Source organism: Onychomys torridus, chromosome 7 (assembly GCF_903995425.1).
Source record: "Onychomys torridus chromosome 7, mOncTor1.1, whole genome shotgun sequence".
Classification (NCBI taxonomy): Eukaryota; Metazoa; Chordata; class Mammalia; order Rodentia; family Cricetidae; genus Onychomys; species Onychomys torridus.
Genome location: NC_050449.1, coordinates 32,889,832 through 32,907,365, shown reverse-complemented (window position 1 = coordinate 32,907,365; position 17,534 = coordinate 32,889,832). Strand labels below are relative to the sequence as shown.

General features: G+C 35.9%; 1 protein-coding gene and 1 pseudogene across 1 annotated transcript; both read left to right on the top strand.

Moving 5' to 3' along the window:
* The first annotated feature begins 2,905 nt into the window (after positions 1-2,905).
* Positions 2,906-3,700, top strand: LOC118587552 (annotated as a pseudogene).
* A 12,791-nt stretch (positions 3,701-16,491) lies between these two features.
* On the top strand, positions 16,492-17,534 carry LOC118587442 (olfactory receptor 1537-like). The gene has a single exon (XM_036193403.1). It carries the CDS (start codon positions 16,503-16,505, stop codon positions 17,436-17,438), a length of 936 nt encoding a protein of 311 aa, XP_036049296.1. The 5' UTR covers positions 16,492-16,502; the 3' UTR covers positions 17,439-17,534.

Genomic DNA, 17,534 nt, shown 5'->3' with positions numbered 1-17,534 from the left:
TTCTGGTTGTGAAGAATACTTTAAAGAGCCCAATAGAGAGCTTTAGGGACAATGTACAATGATATTGTCTTCTACAATGTTATACCTAAATTATAGTCTCACTTAAATAGCTTTGTTAAAATGCTAGATTTGGAACAAATTTTAGAAAAGGTAAGAGACAGATGCTCTCACTGCCTGGGGACCTCCTAAACAGTTCAAGCAAACAACTGTCTCACCTATCCAGAGGCATGCATTTCCACTAGTTTGGCTGGCTGTCTCTGTATGTTTTCCTGTCATGATCTCGATGTCCCTTGCTCATAGAATCCCTCCTTTCTCTCATCAGCCTGGTCATGGATCTCTGCATCTGCTTTTATCAGTCACTAGATGAAGGCTCTTGATGCATTGGCTGGCTTTTTTGGAGCCCAGTGCCTATGGTGGGACACCTTGTGCAGCCTTGGTGCCAGGAGGAGGGGCTTGAACCTGCCTCAACTGAACATACCAGGCTTTGCTGACTCCCAATGGGAGACCTAGCCTTGGAGGAGGTGGGAATGGGAGGTGGGTTGGGGCTGGAGGCTGGGGGTCAGGAGGAGGAAGGAGAGGGGGATCTGTGGTTGATATATAAAATGAATAGAAAATTCAATAAAATAAAAAAAAATTAAAAAGGACAGATGCTCCAATATTTTTAGCTTGTTTTTATGATCATTTTACTTTACGTTTCAAAGTTCCACAACTACTCTATGAAGTTTGATTACTTTAATAAAGTATTGTTTCAAACAATAAAATATAAAATATATTTAACATCATGTTTTTATTTCAATTTGGAAGCCATTCAAAACTGTATGTTTCTCAGACTTAACTTGTTTTGTGTCCTCATTATATAGCATTATTGTGAATGTTTGTATGTTTTCTGTAATTTTATTTTTATTTAGTTAGTTATCTTTAATTTTATGTTAATGGGTGTTTTGACTCCATGTATATATGTATACTGTATACATGCCTGGTTCAGAAGCTAGAATAGGGTATCAGATACACTGCATCTTGGGGGTTGTAAAATTGGTTCTCAGGTTAAGAAATTCATCACCAAAGCTGAAGGCCATAGTTCAGTCCACAGAGTTCACATGGTAGAAGAAAAGAACCAACTCCCTCCCTCCAGTTTTCCTCTGACCTCAACTGGAGTACTATTATCTGAAAACACACACACACACACACACACACACACACACACACACACACACACACACACGAGAGAGAGAGAGAGAGAGAGAGAGACAGACAGACAGAGAGATAGAGAGACAGAGACAGACAGAGACAGAGACAGAGAGACAGAGAAAATCAAAATGCAACCAAGATTTTAAAATGTACATAAATAAATGTCAAATTGAGTCTGTTGAACATGTAGGTTGAGAGTAACTCAAGGTTGGCATGAATAAAGCTACTGTGTACACTTTTGTGCCCATCTCTCTACAGAAAATTGCTGACATTTGTCCTGGATAAAATTTGTGCTGCAGACTGTTCAGTGAATAGTGAGGCTATTTTCTAAAGTAGGTGAGCATTTTCTCACTGCACACAAGACTCATGTAAAGTTTGGCTACTCCTTGCCAACAGTTGGTGTTGTCACAGCTATTGTAACTGATTGCAATAAAGGTGTTGAAAGTTGTATCTTTCTTTTCACTTTTATTGATTCTTTGTGATTTCATATTATGCATTCTGATCCCACTTATCTCCACATCTCCTCAAATCTGCCCTCTGCCCTTGTGGCCGCTCATTCCTACCCCCCCCCCCCCCGCCCCCATCAAAACTAAATTTAAATGAAAAACCAAAACCAAAACAAAACAAAGAAGGAAAACAAAAACAAAAAGAACAGTCTTGTCATGGAAGCTGTAGTATGGCCTGATAAGTCACACAGTTTATCTTTTAGCACAATCTTCACTTGCAGGTGTCATGGCCAGGAGTCATTGTTCTAGCTTGAGGCCTCTGGCTCTGCTACACCACAGTTAATGGGGTCTCACAGTGGCTCCTCTTGGATATCCTGTTGTTGTCCTGTGTTATGGAGATCTTGCTGTTTTTGAATCTGTATGTTCATCCTGTTCATGTCCCACATTTCATAAATTCAGTGGATACTGGGGAGGGTGAACTCATAGCCCTGCTTCTGACCCTGGGTGGTAGCTAGATTGGTCAGTTTGCTAGATTTCCCTTACCACCACTACCCAGGTGAGCTCTCTAGAACTGTGTTTGCTAGCTCAATGCAGCCTACAGGAAGGAGTGGGGCCAGTTCTCCTGCTCTAGGTTCCCTCAGATCTGGATTCCCTTTATTCATGTCACCAGGGCCAGCTGTAATTTTGCCCAGATGAGATATAATACATTTAGAAAGTATACTGATTTAAAAAAGTGACAGTAGCAAGTTCTCCTCTAGGACCTTTGACGACATGAGGCATGAGTAGTTGGTTAAATTTACACTACCAGGCCTATTATTGAGCAGGTCTTGAGTCCAATTAGATAGCTTTGGTTACCACCATGATATCAGTGCCACTACTGTGCTCTTCAGGACATTTTGCCATGCTTGCAATTGGTGTGGATCATAGGTCTGTAGCTGGATAGGACTATGGATTATTTTTCCCTTTGCAGATTCAATAGCACCATAGGCTGTTATGAGATAATAATAGGAGATGTAAGCTTCCAGTGAAGACATTGCCATAAAGCCACTGAAATGTTCAAAGTGCTCAGGGGCAGTATTTATATACCATGAATTTTGAATTAAAAAATAATGTAAACTAAATGTTAAATTAAGAAAATATACTTATACATGTTTCTGTAATTTAATTATCATAAAGAGATTCAACTCATACAGAAATCTGTAAATTTGAAACAATAACAGCCGCTGTAACTGATACACATTTCCCTCTATTTCATAATTTGTACAGAGGATATGGCAGCAGGAAGTCATCAAACGGTGAATGTGTTCATCTTTACTTGACTCTGAAGCTAGAACTCCAGCTTCCCTTCTTTCCTCTCTTCCTAAAAATCTATGTGGTCACTGTGGTGGGGAATTTGACATGAATACACAGATTGGGTTCAGTTCCTACCTGCACACCCCATGCACTATTTCCTCAGCAGTGTGTCCTTCATTGATTTATGTCATTCCATTGTCATTGTCCCAAAACTGTTGGTGAGCATTTGACAGAGAAGAACATCATCTCCTACACTAAATGTATGACTAAGCTCTATTTTTCCTCCTTTTTGCCATTATAGAATGTCATATATTAGCTGCAATGGCTTATGATCACTATGCTGCCATCTCTAAACTCTTGCTTTAAAATGTAACCATGTCCTATCAGATTTACATTTCCTTGATTTCAGGGCTGTATATTATTGGTGTGGTCATAGTTCAGCTCTGTAACTTAGATGTGATCAACCATTATTTCTGTTATCTTCTTCCCTTCATGAAGCTTGCATGCTATAATGCTTATATCAATAAATTGTTGGTTTTCATTTTTAGTATTGTGAATATCTTTGTCCCAGTTCTCATCATTATTATTTTCTACATCTTCATCATTGCCAGCATCCTCCACATTTGATCCACAGAAGGAAGATCCAAAGCCTTCAGTACATGACTTTCCCACATCTCTAATGTTGCTATCTTCTTTGGTTCTTCTGGATGCATTACTTACAGCCTCCATCAGTGAGTTTAATGGACAAAGGCAAAGTGTCACTTGTGATCTAGACTACCCTGGAAAATCTACTTAATTCCCTATTGTTCAATGGATCTTATTTGTCTTCTGTCTTTAGTATATTACTTCATACTTGTGATTGCTATTTTAAAATCCATGTTATAGACACTTGTATGTGTTGAACCAGTATCTGATCCAGTATTCTTGTGGTTTATCTACTGATCATTTCATGTATACTTCCATGTTTTCATCAAACTTGGTGTGACTTAGACATCCTAGCAGACTTTCTGTTTTTATGACTAATTGTTGTCCAGGGCCTAGAACAATTACATCCTTAATGCTTTTTAAAATTCCTCTTATGAAATATTTAAGGGAAGCTTCTGGCATCCATACTATTTATATTCATCAATGGGTTGTTATCATTTCAAGGAGCTACATCTAATTTTAAACTACATTTAATTCAGTACTTTTTTTTAAACGTCAAGTTTTAATATAAAAACTTATATGATGGCAAATGATAAAGTAATGTAATCTGTTGATTCAATCAGCCTGTGCAGCTATTCTGGTGTAACTTATTTGTCAACTCCCATCCCACTGCAGCCTCTATTACTTTTCCCTGTGTGAGGTTACACTGACAAGTGGCACTCGTAGAAAGCTATATATGTTATTTAACTAAAAAAATATGAAGTAGTGACACTGTTTCCCCCTTCTCTGAAAAAAATCAGCTGTCCATCCTTCTGGACAGAAATGTGGTGGTTGATTGTCCAATTTTACTTGGTTTTTAGATATATTTTGGTAGACAGAAAGCAATCCAGATTGTTAAAGTATATTGTTCAACAGTTCTTTCAAAATGGGTATATCAGAAATAAACTTGAATTCTTGAATATCCAAAATTACACTGGCTTTATTCTTAAAATCAAATTTCAGTTTGGCAAATGTCAGAGGTCATGTGATAAGAGCAGCAGGCGACAATTGAAGTTCAAGGTGTCAGCCCACCAGGATTTAGTTCTGTGATGGGTAAATCTTGGATAGGAAAGGCCTCAAGACCACAGACCCTGGAATGTCTTTTGCTTGTGCTGAGCCTTTACATGTTTGCTGCTGCTATCTATCTCTAATATGTGCCATGGTGTGAATGGGTGTGGGGAGATCCCCACTGCCTGTAATGTAATGTGTTTATCTCACAGAAACATCCTGTTCTACTGGATGGATTATTATGAAGATGATTCATTCCTGAGCTGTTTAATTGATAATAATAATAATGTTAGTTTAAATAAAGAGTTGATGATAAAAATATAAACAAAAAAGTGTCACACACCTGGAACAAATGAATTTCTACTGAGGAGCCATATAGACTGTGACTTAGGTTAATGATTGAGAAAAAAAAAAAAAAAACAAACCCTGAGACCCAGTAGCTCAAATTAAGTAAATTAAGTAGCTTACTTAAATTCTTTTAACCTTAATGTTGAAAGATGCTGTCAAAGGTCCTGGTGTGCATCATTTAGCTGAAACAAAGCCTTATAATAACTTCAGGTTAGATCAGATGTTTTGATAATAGCTTTGAGGCAAAAAACCCAACTAGACAATCTAAATTCTTGGAAAGGCACACAGTTGAGTGATGAACTCTTTAAGGTCAGGGAACAAGCACAATTATTACTATCTGTCACACTTTTCTTGCTAGGATTGGTTGATGACCAAAGGTGATGATTAAAATTGCACACACACACACACACACACACACACACACACACACACACCTGATCAAGAACAGAAAGGGAGAACAAGGAATAACAGACCATGATAAATGAAGACCACATGAGAATAGGAATAGGCAGAGTGCTGGAGAGGTCCCCAGAAATCCACAATGATACATCCTCTGTAGACTGCTGGCAATGGTCGAGAGAAAGCCTGATCTGACCTGGTCTGGTGATCAGATGGCCAAACACCCTAACAGTTGTTCTGGAACTCTCATCCAATAACTGATGGAAGTGGATGCAGAGATCCTTAACCAGGCCGCAGGTGGAGCTCCAGGTGTCCAATTGCCGAGAAAGAGGACTGTAAGAGCATGAATTGTTGAGCCCAAGATTGGAAAAAAGTGCAGGGACAAATAGCCAAACAAATGAAAGCACATGAATTATGAACCAAAGGCTGTGGAGCCCCCAGCTAGATCAGGCCCTCTGGATAAGTGAGACAATTGAATAGCTTGAACTGTTTGGGAGGCATCCAGGCTGTCCTTAGTGCATGAGCTGGCTGTTAGGAACCTTGGGCTTACACAGGGACACTTTGCTCAGCCTGGAAGGAGGGGACTGGACCTGCCTGTACTGAATCCACCAGGTTTAAATGAATCCCCAGGGGAGTCTTGGCCCTGGAGGAGATGGGAATGGAGGGGAGGGGATGGGGGCAGATGGGGGTGGGCATGGGAGGTCGGAGGACAGGGGAACCTGTGGCTGATGTGTAAAATTAAAACACAGATATAATAATAATAAAAAACAGAAATCTTTAACTGATGCTTAGTTTTTCTTGATTTTCAAACTTGTGGAAAGTTGAAAATAATTAAATTAGAAAAATCTATGATTCAATAATGATTTATGTGGAATAGTGTTCACCAAACAAACCCCTTGTACTACTGACAATTATCAATGCCCAGAGTAGAACAAAATTATACCTATGATAACCTTAAAATATTTACAGTACATATTCAGTAATATCTGTGTAAAATAAAGCATAATAAGTGTGGCAAAATGAAAAACACAGTAACCTGACAAGCACAGGGAAGATGTTTTGTCCCATTTACTTTTCTCAAAACTTATTTATTTATTCATTCATTTATTAATTAATTAATTTATTATTTGTGGGGCTGGTAAAATCCTCTAACTATTCTCTAATTCGTGTATTATTTTTATTCACATCCTCCACACTGAGGTTTGTGCTGGGCCTTAGATAAAGGGAAGAAGATAAGCAAGTGGCCATAGCTCTAGAGATTGTCCACTGTGGGCTCAAAAAGATACCATATGTCAAAATTAGCAAAGAATATGGTTGGACTTTACTGTTTTAGAATATTTCTAATCATTCCTGGTCTCTGTGGATCTGAGCTTAAGGATCTGTCCATCTATTGTGCACTGATGGAAATAACACACTCAACTCAAATAATATAGATGTATATATGACATAAATTGGGTGCTAATAAAAACAAATAAAAAATAAAATGGAAAACAAGAGCTTAGCACTTCTTAAATGCCAGATACACAGAACACTTGAAGATAGCTACTATTTTTGCAATAAACTATTGCTTACTAACTTTCAATTCTCTGAACTATAATTTATATACCATTTTAAGAAGTTTTTTATGAACTTGTAAAAATTTCCCATACCTCATGTTACTATTGTCATTAAATACATACATTAGCACAACATTTTTCTGAATGCTAAGACTATGCATGCCTATAAATCTTTTCTATGAAAATGAACACCAATGATATATTGAGTTTCTTTGGAGTATAAAACTGTTATGTAATATTTAATGATATAACATTTTAACTATATTTTATATGATCTCTATTAACCTGAGTATTTGCTCTCTTTACTACTCATAGAAGAAACAATAAGGGACAAATGATATAAAATATAATAAGCTGGTCAGCATAGAACACACTTAGGTTAATCTTATTAATTGTTTTGATAGTTGGAAAATTTAGATTACTCTGGTTTCTAACTACTTAGGCATGAAATAACTCATCTGCTTCTTTAGTCCCAGTTATGCTTACCCCTGTTACCTTCATTTAGATCATTCTACTGTTCTTCTGGGATTCTTTAAATTAGGAACAAAGCAAGGATGTTTTTATTCTGCAAGAAACTGTTAATAATATTCATGCAATCTGCCAAGCACTGAATAGTTTTATTGTGTAAACATCATTAAACTTATAATCAATAAGCTATAACTCATAAGGAAAGATGTTGTTCCTCCTGAACATGATCATACCAGTGTGGGCTCTGTCTATTGTGTTAGCTAGAAGCTCCTAATAAATATATAAAATTCTACACATACCCACACCTACTGGATTAGAGTAAGGTAAGCACTTTAATACATGTTTTTAGTGATCTACATACTCAAAATCTTTATTATGATGTGAAAGTTTAGCAATGGCCGGTACCCATTTGAATAATAACTAGGCAGTTGGAAAATTAGTACTGATAATTACTTATTTTTCTCATGTGCATGTTTCTATAATAATGAGCATCCTTAGAGAATATTTATTGGCTGGCACACAGTACCTGAAGAACTTAGACTCAGGACAGCCCTTCCCAGATGCTCAGGTGACTGTGCAGGTGAAATTGAATCTTCAGAAGCACAAACTAAGTGAGTCCTGGAAGATGCTGACAAGAGATACAGACCAGGCTCAAAGGTACTGTTGCCATTGAGGACTAGGTCTAGCCTTCTCAATACTATCTATAGAATATAAGGAGTATGCTTCTACCAATTCTAGGATTAGTACCATTTGCAGGTGGCAAATAAAATTTGATATTGAGAATTGCAGCAGAAGTAAAGTGAGTGTGTTTGTCTCATGTGATCACATATGTCACTTAGGACTCTGAAATCTGGGGCAATCACTTTCTTAAGTCAGGCAGAAACTAATTATTCATTTATTCCTAAAAGTACCTTTAAAAGCCTGCAATGTGGCATGTGACAGACTTAAAAGTCATATAAGTCCAACTTGTCATTTGACTAATAGTTAATTGATAGCCCAAGAAGCAAGTGTGCAGTTCAGAAATTACAATATCCTGAACACACCATAGGAAGGATGAATCCAATATATGATTATGGAGCATCACCCCATGCCAACCATAGTTTTAGAATGGATATAAAAGGAAATGCACATTTACCAGTTAACAAAGAAAAAGTGCTTGGGGACACTCTTGAAGTTAGGCTGAACAGAAATCTAGAATGTAGACAATGAAATGACTGTCATATTGTCTGGGAACCATAAGTAGTCATCTGCATCCATCACAGATGGTGATGGTTGTATGTATGAAGAATTTAGAAGCATCAATGTGACTGAACATTTGTTGATTTACAAAAGAAATTAAAGGACTCTTTCCTCTAGATCTTTGAAAGTGAATTCTCATCTGACTTAGGGCTCCACACATCCATGAACAAGTATAAGAAAGCTGTTCCCCTTTTAAAATAACAAACTACCATAATTGCCCCTTATGATTATTAAAGAGTTTATCTTTTGTGCTTTGAAACATCATAAACTGTCTTACAACACATAAGCTACATACTAATCATATTACATTTGAATGTTTTCTTAGCATCCTACAGGTTCTGTGTTTCATCTTGCCAATGCCTTTTCCTAGCAAGAACATCCACAGATAAATTCATAGCCTAAAATATAGCATGATAGCTTTATATCAGTGCTTGCTAACTTCATGGAACACAGAAACGGAAGCATGTGAAAGGCCTTAGGAAGAGGGGTACAGCCATGGTAAATGGTGACCACCAATAGGCCCATTGATCAACAATTAGTCATCATCATGACCTCTTGACTGTATTCCAATTCAATAGCATCTGAGCTGGGAAGCCATATCAGAGATCTTTTAGATAGCACTGCTAATGATGTATTAGGATAGTACAAAATAATATGCTATAATTTCTTTATATGTTAAGATTTGTACTTTCAAGACCTGCATTTCCTTTTCTTTTCTCTTAGTTCATGAATTTTATTGTTTCATTGAATTGAAATTACATCTTTAGTTTTTCATATGAATTGGATTTAATCTATACATCTTGTATACTAAGAGTCATTTATACATCAAATTAGGAGTTAATAAATTTTTCCTTGTTTAATTTTAATTTATCTCCACTGTTGTTTATGCATAAAAACCATTATAACTGATCTGATATATTATTTTTATATTTATATTTAATGAGTTCATTTTTTTTATCTTCTATGGATGAAGTTGTAGTAACTTTGAAGGCATGCTGGCCAAAAGAAGTACATCTTACTTTGGGGAATGAGTGATGTCCACTCAAGTTTAACTCCGAAAGGAAAAAGTTCTTAGTGTTAGACTCCATGAAACCCTCTTAATCTGTGATTTCTACTTTGCTAACTATAATTAAAGTGATCAAGATTAGACCTTCTCTCCTACATTAAAGAATGTATAGCTCCACTAAACTAGCTTTGGTTAGGTAATTAACTTGAAACAACTATCCTTGAGTATAATATATTTTGAGCTTTTAGTTAAACGTGGTTATTGTTGAGGATAATAGGGTGTTTTGCATACAAAACAAATTTTCAGAGAATCACATTAAATCTGTAGACATTGGAATAATTGGATAGTAAAAACATTTTTATGAATGTTAAAATAAAAACTAATTAGCATCATATCTTAGAATGAATAGAAGTGGTGACACTCAAAATTTTATAATTGTGGATTTATTCAAATTTTGCTTCTTATGCAATATTACTTCTGAATATTTGCTCATTTCTGTACTTAGCATAAGCCTATCAGGATGCACTAATAATAAATTCAATTACAATTTTTTTTGCCTTTCCTCCCATTTTTATTTTATCTGTAAATTTTATCACATATTTAGAGACCAAGTGAAATTAATATATTCTAATACAGAAGATTGAGGTTGTGAGTTCTTTAAAGCATATACTGCTGCAATGACCTTAGGTCATTGTCATTTCCTTTGTATTTCAGAAATATTTAGAGGAAGAGAGAGAGAAAAGAGAGAGAGAGAGAAAGAGAGAGAGAGAGAGAGAGAGAGAGAGAGAGAGAAATGGATGTGGGATAAAGATGCTAGAAACTGTCTTCGAAGCATGGGATTATATGATATTACTTATTCTAATGGCTCCCAATGGAAAAATATTTTCATTTTTATAGGTTTACAATTTTATTCTTATTTTTTGGTAGCTAAGATCTCTACATGCTACCAGTAAAGACTGATAATGATGAAGTGGGGCATAGGGTTTAGCAATAACTGTTAAATAAGTTTTAAGAGTTGAATAAATAATTTTGAGATTATTTTAATGGTTGTATAAACTCTCAGTCTATCTAGAATTATCACAACGAGAGAGGAGGTAATGGCACTGGCTTGGGTAAGGTAACTGAGTATAGGATGTGGGAAGTGGATATGATATTAAAACTCTAGAAACAGAATAGGAACAAAATTTTTACAGCTGTGGAGGTGATTTAAAGAAGAGCTATAAATTAAATTGGAAATATTCTGTGGAGATTGAGTTTTCTTTTGGGGATAACGCTAAGACTATGAACAGAAAATGCAATAGATTTTGTTTTTCTTCATAAACATGTTTTGCATGGGTACATTTTTATTAATGCAGTAATCATAGATAACTTTGATAAATGACAGCATTGGGAAATAAATTAATTGTTATATCATATTCATATGTGTTTTACACTTGATTTAAAAGCAACTACATACTACTCTCTTAGATATTAAGGTACTTACTGGACAGAAAAAAATGACTCAGAGGGTAAGTGCACTTGCCACACAATCCTGATGACCTGTGTTCAATACTCAGAATCTATAGAGTGGAGGGAGGAAACAGGCTCTCCAAAGTTATTCTCTGAACTTCACATGTGTGCCATGGCATAGGCCTGTGAACACACATATTATATCAACACAACAATAACAATAAATACAATATTAAAAAAAAACAAATTAAAGTATTTGCCAATAGTGTATGTGAAAGTTGAATATATCTAGAGAGATTCAAGAACAAAACTGTGTATTGAGCATTATATACCTCCAGAGCTTCCAATCTCCATTTTTTGTAACCTTTCAAGAAGTATATTTATTTATTTATTTCCCTATCCACTTATTTATTTACCTATCTGTTTGTTTGTTTATTTATTTATTTATTTATTAGTCTCTCATGCAATACATCCCAAGTGCAGTTTCCCCTCCCTCCACTCCTCCCAGTTTCCCTGCCCTGTCTCTGCTCTCCACCATATCTAATACTCCTCCATTTTCCTTCAGAAAATAGTAGGCATCCAGGAATATCAATCAAACAAGGTATAGCAAGAAACAATAACATTAGTCACACACTGTAATATTAATGTTAAGTGAGGAATTCCAGAAGAAGGAAAAGGATCTCAAGAATATGTGCAAAAGTCAGAGAAACCACTCACTCCTATTGTTAAGAGTCCCACAAAAACAACAAGCTAAAAATGCTATCATATATGCAGAGGATCTAGCTAAGACCAATGCAGGATCCGTGATTGCTGCTTCAGGCTCTGTGAGTATCTACGATCCCTGCTCAGTTTATTTTGTAGAAAATGTTCTGCTGTCCTTGACCCCCCCCCCCAAGTTCCTATAATTGTTAATCCCCATCACCATCGTCCACAAGGTATCCTAAGCTCCAAGAGGAATGAACCAATGACAATATCTAGTCTTCTTTTTGTTGTTGCTGTTTGTTTAACATCAGGCTATATTGATTTTTCAGTAAATTCTGAAATGACTCAATTTAGACAAAGTTTGCTTTAAGTATTCCATGGGTGTCTCTAATGCTCTTACTCTATATGTGGTATCCACTAATTGGATTATCACCAAGCTATCCAGAACTCTGCGAGGCTTGATTTCTTTAACATATTGAGTAATAAAAATGTTACTATGATGAGTTCTTCTTTTATTAAAAGTTTCCTTAAGTTCTCTCAGGACTACTTAAAAGATGGTTTGTATTTTATTAGATTGACTTCTAGACATCGGTGCTAAGTTTTTAATATTCTATTTCATTTATATTTAATTCTTTATTTTAGAGAATTAAATGAAACATGCTTTATTATAAAGATGATTAATAAATAAAATAAAAATACAGAGTTAATTTTTTACTTACAAAGAATAGCAAATATGAAGCTTGTGACCATGAACTTATATCAGACAGAGTAGGCTTCAAAGAAGACAGCAGCAAATAGAAAATATGTCATAACTTAGTAAGAAAAACTGTGACTCAAGTTTAAAAGGTTAAAGTAAGACAAAGATAATCAGAATTTTTAGTGCAGATGTTACTGTGCTTTGCATAATAGGTATTAGAACAGTAACGGTGCATAGAAAGTCATTGTGCATGTAGAATGTAAAAACAATATATTTAGAGAAATAAACAACCAAAATACATACATACACTGGTGTAAAATAGGCAGTATATTATTTGGGGGCAGTATAATATTCAGATTTTTTTTAAAGTTTAAAAAGCTACAAATCCTTGGTTGGGCACAAGTGTCAGGTATGGGTTTTGTCTTATGGAGCAGAAAATGATTCAATACTGCCATGATGTTAATACCACCAATGTACCAATGAGAATATCTTGCCAGCCCAGATGTCATTATAGCTCACAGAGTTCATAGCTAGACAAGATTGTTGAGAGCTTTTCTCCTCCAGTAGTGTCCATAGTATCTTATAGCACTGTGAAATCTAGCCATTAGGGATGAAACTTGTAGGCCAATACCATTTAGATATCTCCACCTTCTATGACTCAAGTACAGGTGTCTTCACAGCTTTACTTATCACTGAGTTGTGGAGTGTAATCACTAGCATTGAGAAGAGCCTGTAATTCTTGCAGGAGTTGATGGGACATCAGTGGCCAATAATTCCAAAAGGGGGAAGCCATTAATCCAGGATGAACAATGTCCTCCAGACACAGCAGGGCAGTTGCACATATGAACTCACAGTGATTGTGACCAAAAATCTGCATAGAAAGGGGAGATAGGTATAAGGTTCCTCCACTAACTGGGAAGCTATTGGCAACTGATGGGTACTGAGAGAGAGAGAATTATTTTCTTTAAGAATGTTGTCCTTGTTAAGTCAACCATACTCCTCTCAAAGGCCACACATCTAATGACTCATTGGCAGCATAAACTGGGCATTATGAGTGGAAAAAGAAAAGAGGCCAGGAATTGGGAGGATTTCAGTGAGGGGGTGAATATGATCAAAACACATTGTAGGAAATACTCAAAGAACTAATTAAGAAGGAAATTTATAATAAACTAGCCAAATATAGTTACTAAGAAAATATCTGTAATGTAATACTTTATAATTTCAGAGTAGATTCAATTAATATGATAAAACCATGACATGTTTCAAGATAAGAAAACCTTAGAAAAAGTACAAAATTCGTAAAGTGACCACATCTATGGAATGATGAACAACTTATGAAATATTTTGAATAGGATATTGTGAGAAATTTAACATATATTGTGAGACACAGTCAAATGAAGTTTTGTGGGATGTTTATAGCAAATGAAATTGCAAAAATGAATAAAATTTGAAGTACTGGCTGAAAATTTTCTTAAAAAATTAAGTAGCACCAGGTGTTGTGGCACAGTCCTAAAGTCTGAGCTGTCAGGTTGAATAGACATGATGATTGTGAGTTCTAGGCCAGCCTGGGCTACAGAGTGAGCCCTTATATCAAACAAACAATTAATAGATAAAGAGCAGTAATCCATATCAAAGAATGTTTTTTTAATAGTTTTGAATATTTATTTTAAATGTTATCAATGTTTGAAAGATTGTCTTTATAGCCAACCCAATAACACCATGCTTTTGAAATATATGCTATTGCCTGCCATGTATAATTTGTTCCTTTTAAATGAAAATTAGAATTTTATTCTATAAAAAAGTGGAATAACTCCTCAATTGGAATGAACTTTGGGCTCAACTCTCCTTTATATGCTGGAATTTGGTTCTACTTTGGCATATACAGATTGTTTACCTGCTGCCCCAATACTGAGAGTCCTGTGTGCACCTGCTCTGCTGGGCACAGATACGCTGTTTTTGTAAGGTCAACCTTTGGATCTTTCATGCTTTCTATACAGTTCCACAGTGATTATTGAACCTTTGAAGAGGGCTGCAGTTTTAAATTTAGATGATGTGAATATTAATATTTATTTTTTATTAAAGTTTTTGACTACTTCATGTATGTACACACACACAGGCACACATGTGCATACTTGCACACCCCTAAACACATATATTCTGATTACTATCACCCTTACATGTATACATCCAGTATTCTCCTATTTACACTCTTTCCTCACTACAAGTATCTTTCCCACATTCATGATTTTGCTTTGTTTTCTGACCAATGTATTTTAACCAGGTCATCTGTATGAGCATAAGTCATAAGTTTACAACTATCCATTGGAGTATGGAGGGCTTATTAGTAAGTACAAAACTGAGGATGATGTCTTCCCCATTCTGGAATCTATGAGTAGCCCAATGAATAGATTTGTCAGACCTTCCCCACCCCCACTGCATACACACACCCAAATGTGTAATGAAATATTTCCAGGTGCAGTCTTATGTGAGTCATTGTGGCAGCCACTGCTGTTATGAAATCATCATCACATTGCCTGTGTCATTCCAAGAAGAGACTTCTTCACAGATTTTCTTTCTTCCTTCCTTCCTTCCTTTCTTTCTTCCTTCCTTCCTTCCTTCCTTCCTTCCCTTCCTTCCCTCCTCCTCCTCCTCCTCCTCCTCCTCCTCCTCCTCCTTCTTCTTCTTCTTCTTCTTCCTTCTTCTTCTTCTTCTTCTTCTTCTTCTTCTTCTTCTTCTTCTTCTTCTTCTTCTTCTTCTTCTTCTTCTTCTTTTTTGGCTCTTGCATTCTTTCTGGTACCTCCCATTTTCTGATTAGCATCATTGTATGTTTTGTCTTTTCCTTACTTGTGTGTGAGTTTCTAAGAAATCTTTAAGTTGAAGTCTTCCGGGGCTACCAAGAATTTCCTCAGTATATTCTTCAAGACCTTCTGTCTTATTCTGTCTCTTAAACCTGTGAACCTTTCGTGAGATAACAATAGTTATCTATGCAAGATACAAATGTTTACATTTTAAAAACATTTCAAACTGCTATTATTTCAATGATTGAACTCTAACACAGTTAAGGATTTACTTTGTGCAGACATTGATTAATTTTTCACAATTCAGTAGGGTAGAGGATAACAATTATATGTTCCCTCAATTTATATGTTTCTGCATTGCAATCTTTCTTAGTTCACATTATATAAATTGAGGAAAAAGAACTGAGCTGAGTCTCTGTCACTAGTTTTAATGAGTGAAGTAGACAAATTTTTATTTGAGAGGATGTCAATGTGAGGTAACAATGCAAAAATCATATTTCAGTATTTCTGAATGGTAAAGTGCTAGTAAAAATTATTTCTTCTGTAGTTAGCCAAAAAAAAAAAAAAATCGCAATGGCCAAAGATGTCATTGGTACATGATTGGGAGTGAGAATTGGCACTTAGTCTTCATGACCTCTCTATTTAATCACTACTGACTGACTAATTCTCCCAAGAACGGGTTCCCAAACCAGAAAGCCCTTCCTAGCAGGACCATGCATCCAGAACCTAGTGCAATTTTTACTCCAGAGGTCATTTACTTTTCACATTTGGAAGTTTAATGACTTACGCACATTAAAATTAGAAAAAATGGAAACTTGTGAAAATAAAAGCTCTCTAGATCACCTGGAAAAAATATATTTTGGATAACAATACACTAATTTTAGTTAGAGCTTGCTCCCTCAAGACTGTTGGACAATTTTTCTCACTGATACTCACTCTAAATCTCTATATAGAGACATCGCTTTGAATTCACAAAAATATTTCAAAGCTTGAATTTAGTGACAATGTTTTATATAAAATACATTCTTAAGTTTTTAAGGATAGCTTTAAAATTAATAACAAAAGGTGTATTTTATTTGTATAGGATGATGCAGTTAAGGTAATTACACAGAAAAAAGATACTCTAAAATAATTCATATGGGGACTTTGTGTACATGGGAAAGAATAATAATGTTACTCTAACTTACACTTCTTTTACTCCTTCAGGATTTGAATAAGAATATGGCAGCAGGAAACCACTGCACAGTGACTGAGTTCTTCTTGGCTGGGCTCTCAGAGAAGCAAGAACTCCAGATGCCCCTCTTTCTCCTCTTCCTAGGAATCTATGTGATAACTGTGGTGGGGAATCTGGGCATGGTCACACTGATTGGGCTCAGTTCCCACTTGCACAACCCCATGTACTATTTTCTCAGCAGTCTGTCCTTCATTGACTTCTGTCAGTCTACAGTTGTTATCCCTAAACTGCTGGTGAGCTTTGTGGCAGAGAAGAACCTCATCTCCTACCCTGGATGCATGACTCAGCTCTATTTCTTCATCATTTTTGCCATTGCAGAGTGTTACACGTTAGCTGCAATGGCATATGACCGCTATGTTGCCATCTGTAACCCCTTGCTTTACAGTGTAACTATGTCCTATCAGATTTACATTTCCCTGATTTCAGGAGTGTATATTTTTAGTGTGTTCTGTGCATCAGTTCACACAGGCTTCATGATTAAGATTTCATTCTGCAAATTAGATGTCATCAACCACTATTTCTGTGATCTTCTTCCCCTCTTGAAGCTTGCATGTTCTAATACCTATATCAATGAATTGTTGATTCTGTTTTTTGGTACATTGAATATCTTTGTCCCAATTCTCACTATTATTACTTCCTATATCTTCATTATTGCTAGCATCCTCCACATTCGTTCCATGGAAGGCAGGGCCAAAGCCTTCAGTACATGCAGTTCCCACATCTTAGCTGTTGTTGTCTTCTTTGGGTCTTTAGCATTCATGTACTTGCAGCCATCATCAGTCAACTCCATGGACCAAGGGAAAGTGTCCTCTGTGTTTTATACCATTGTTGTGCCTATGCTGAACCCCTTGATCTACAGCCTGAGGAATAAGGATGTCAGTGTGGCCTTGAAGAAAATACTTGAAAGAAAAGTATTCATGTAAGCAGAAAGTACTATGAGGATTATTTATTAGAGCAGTGATCCACAAATATAGGGTTTGAGCTGATACTATTTATTTTAATCTACCTGTCCATGTTAT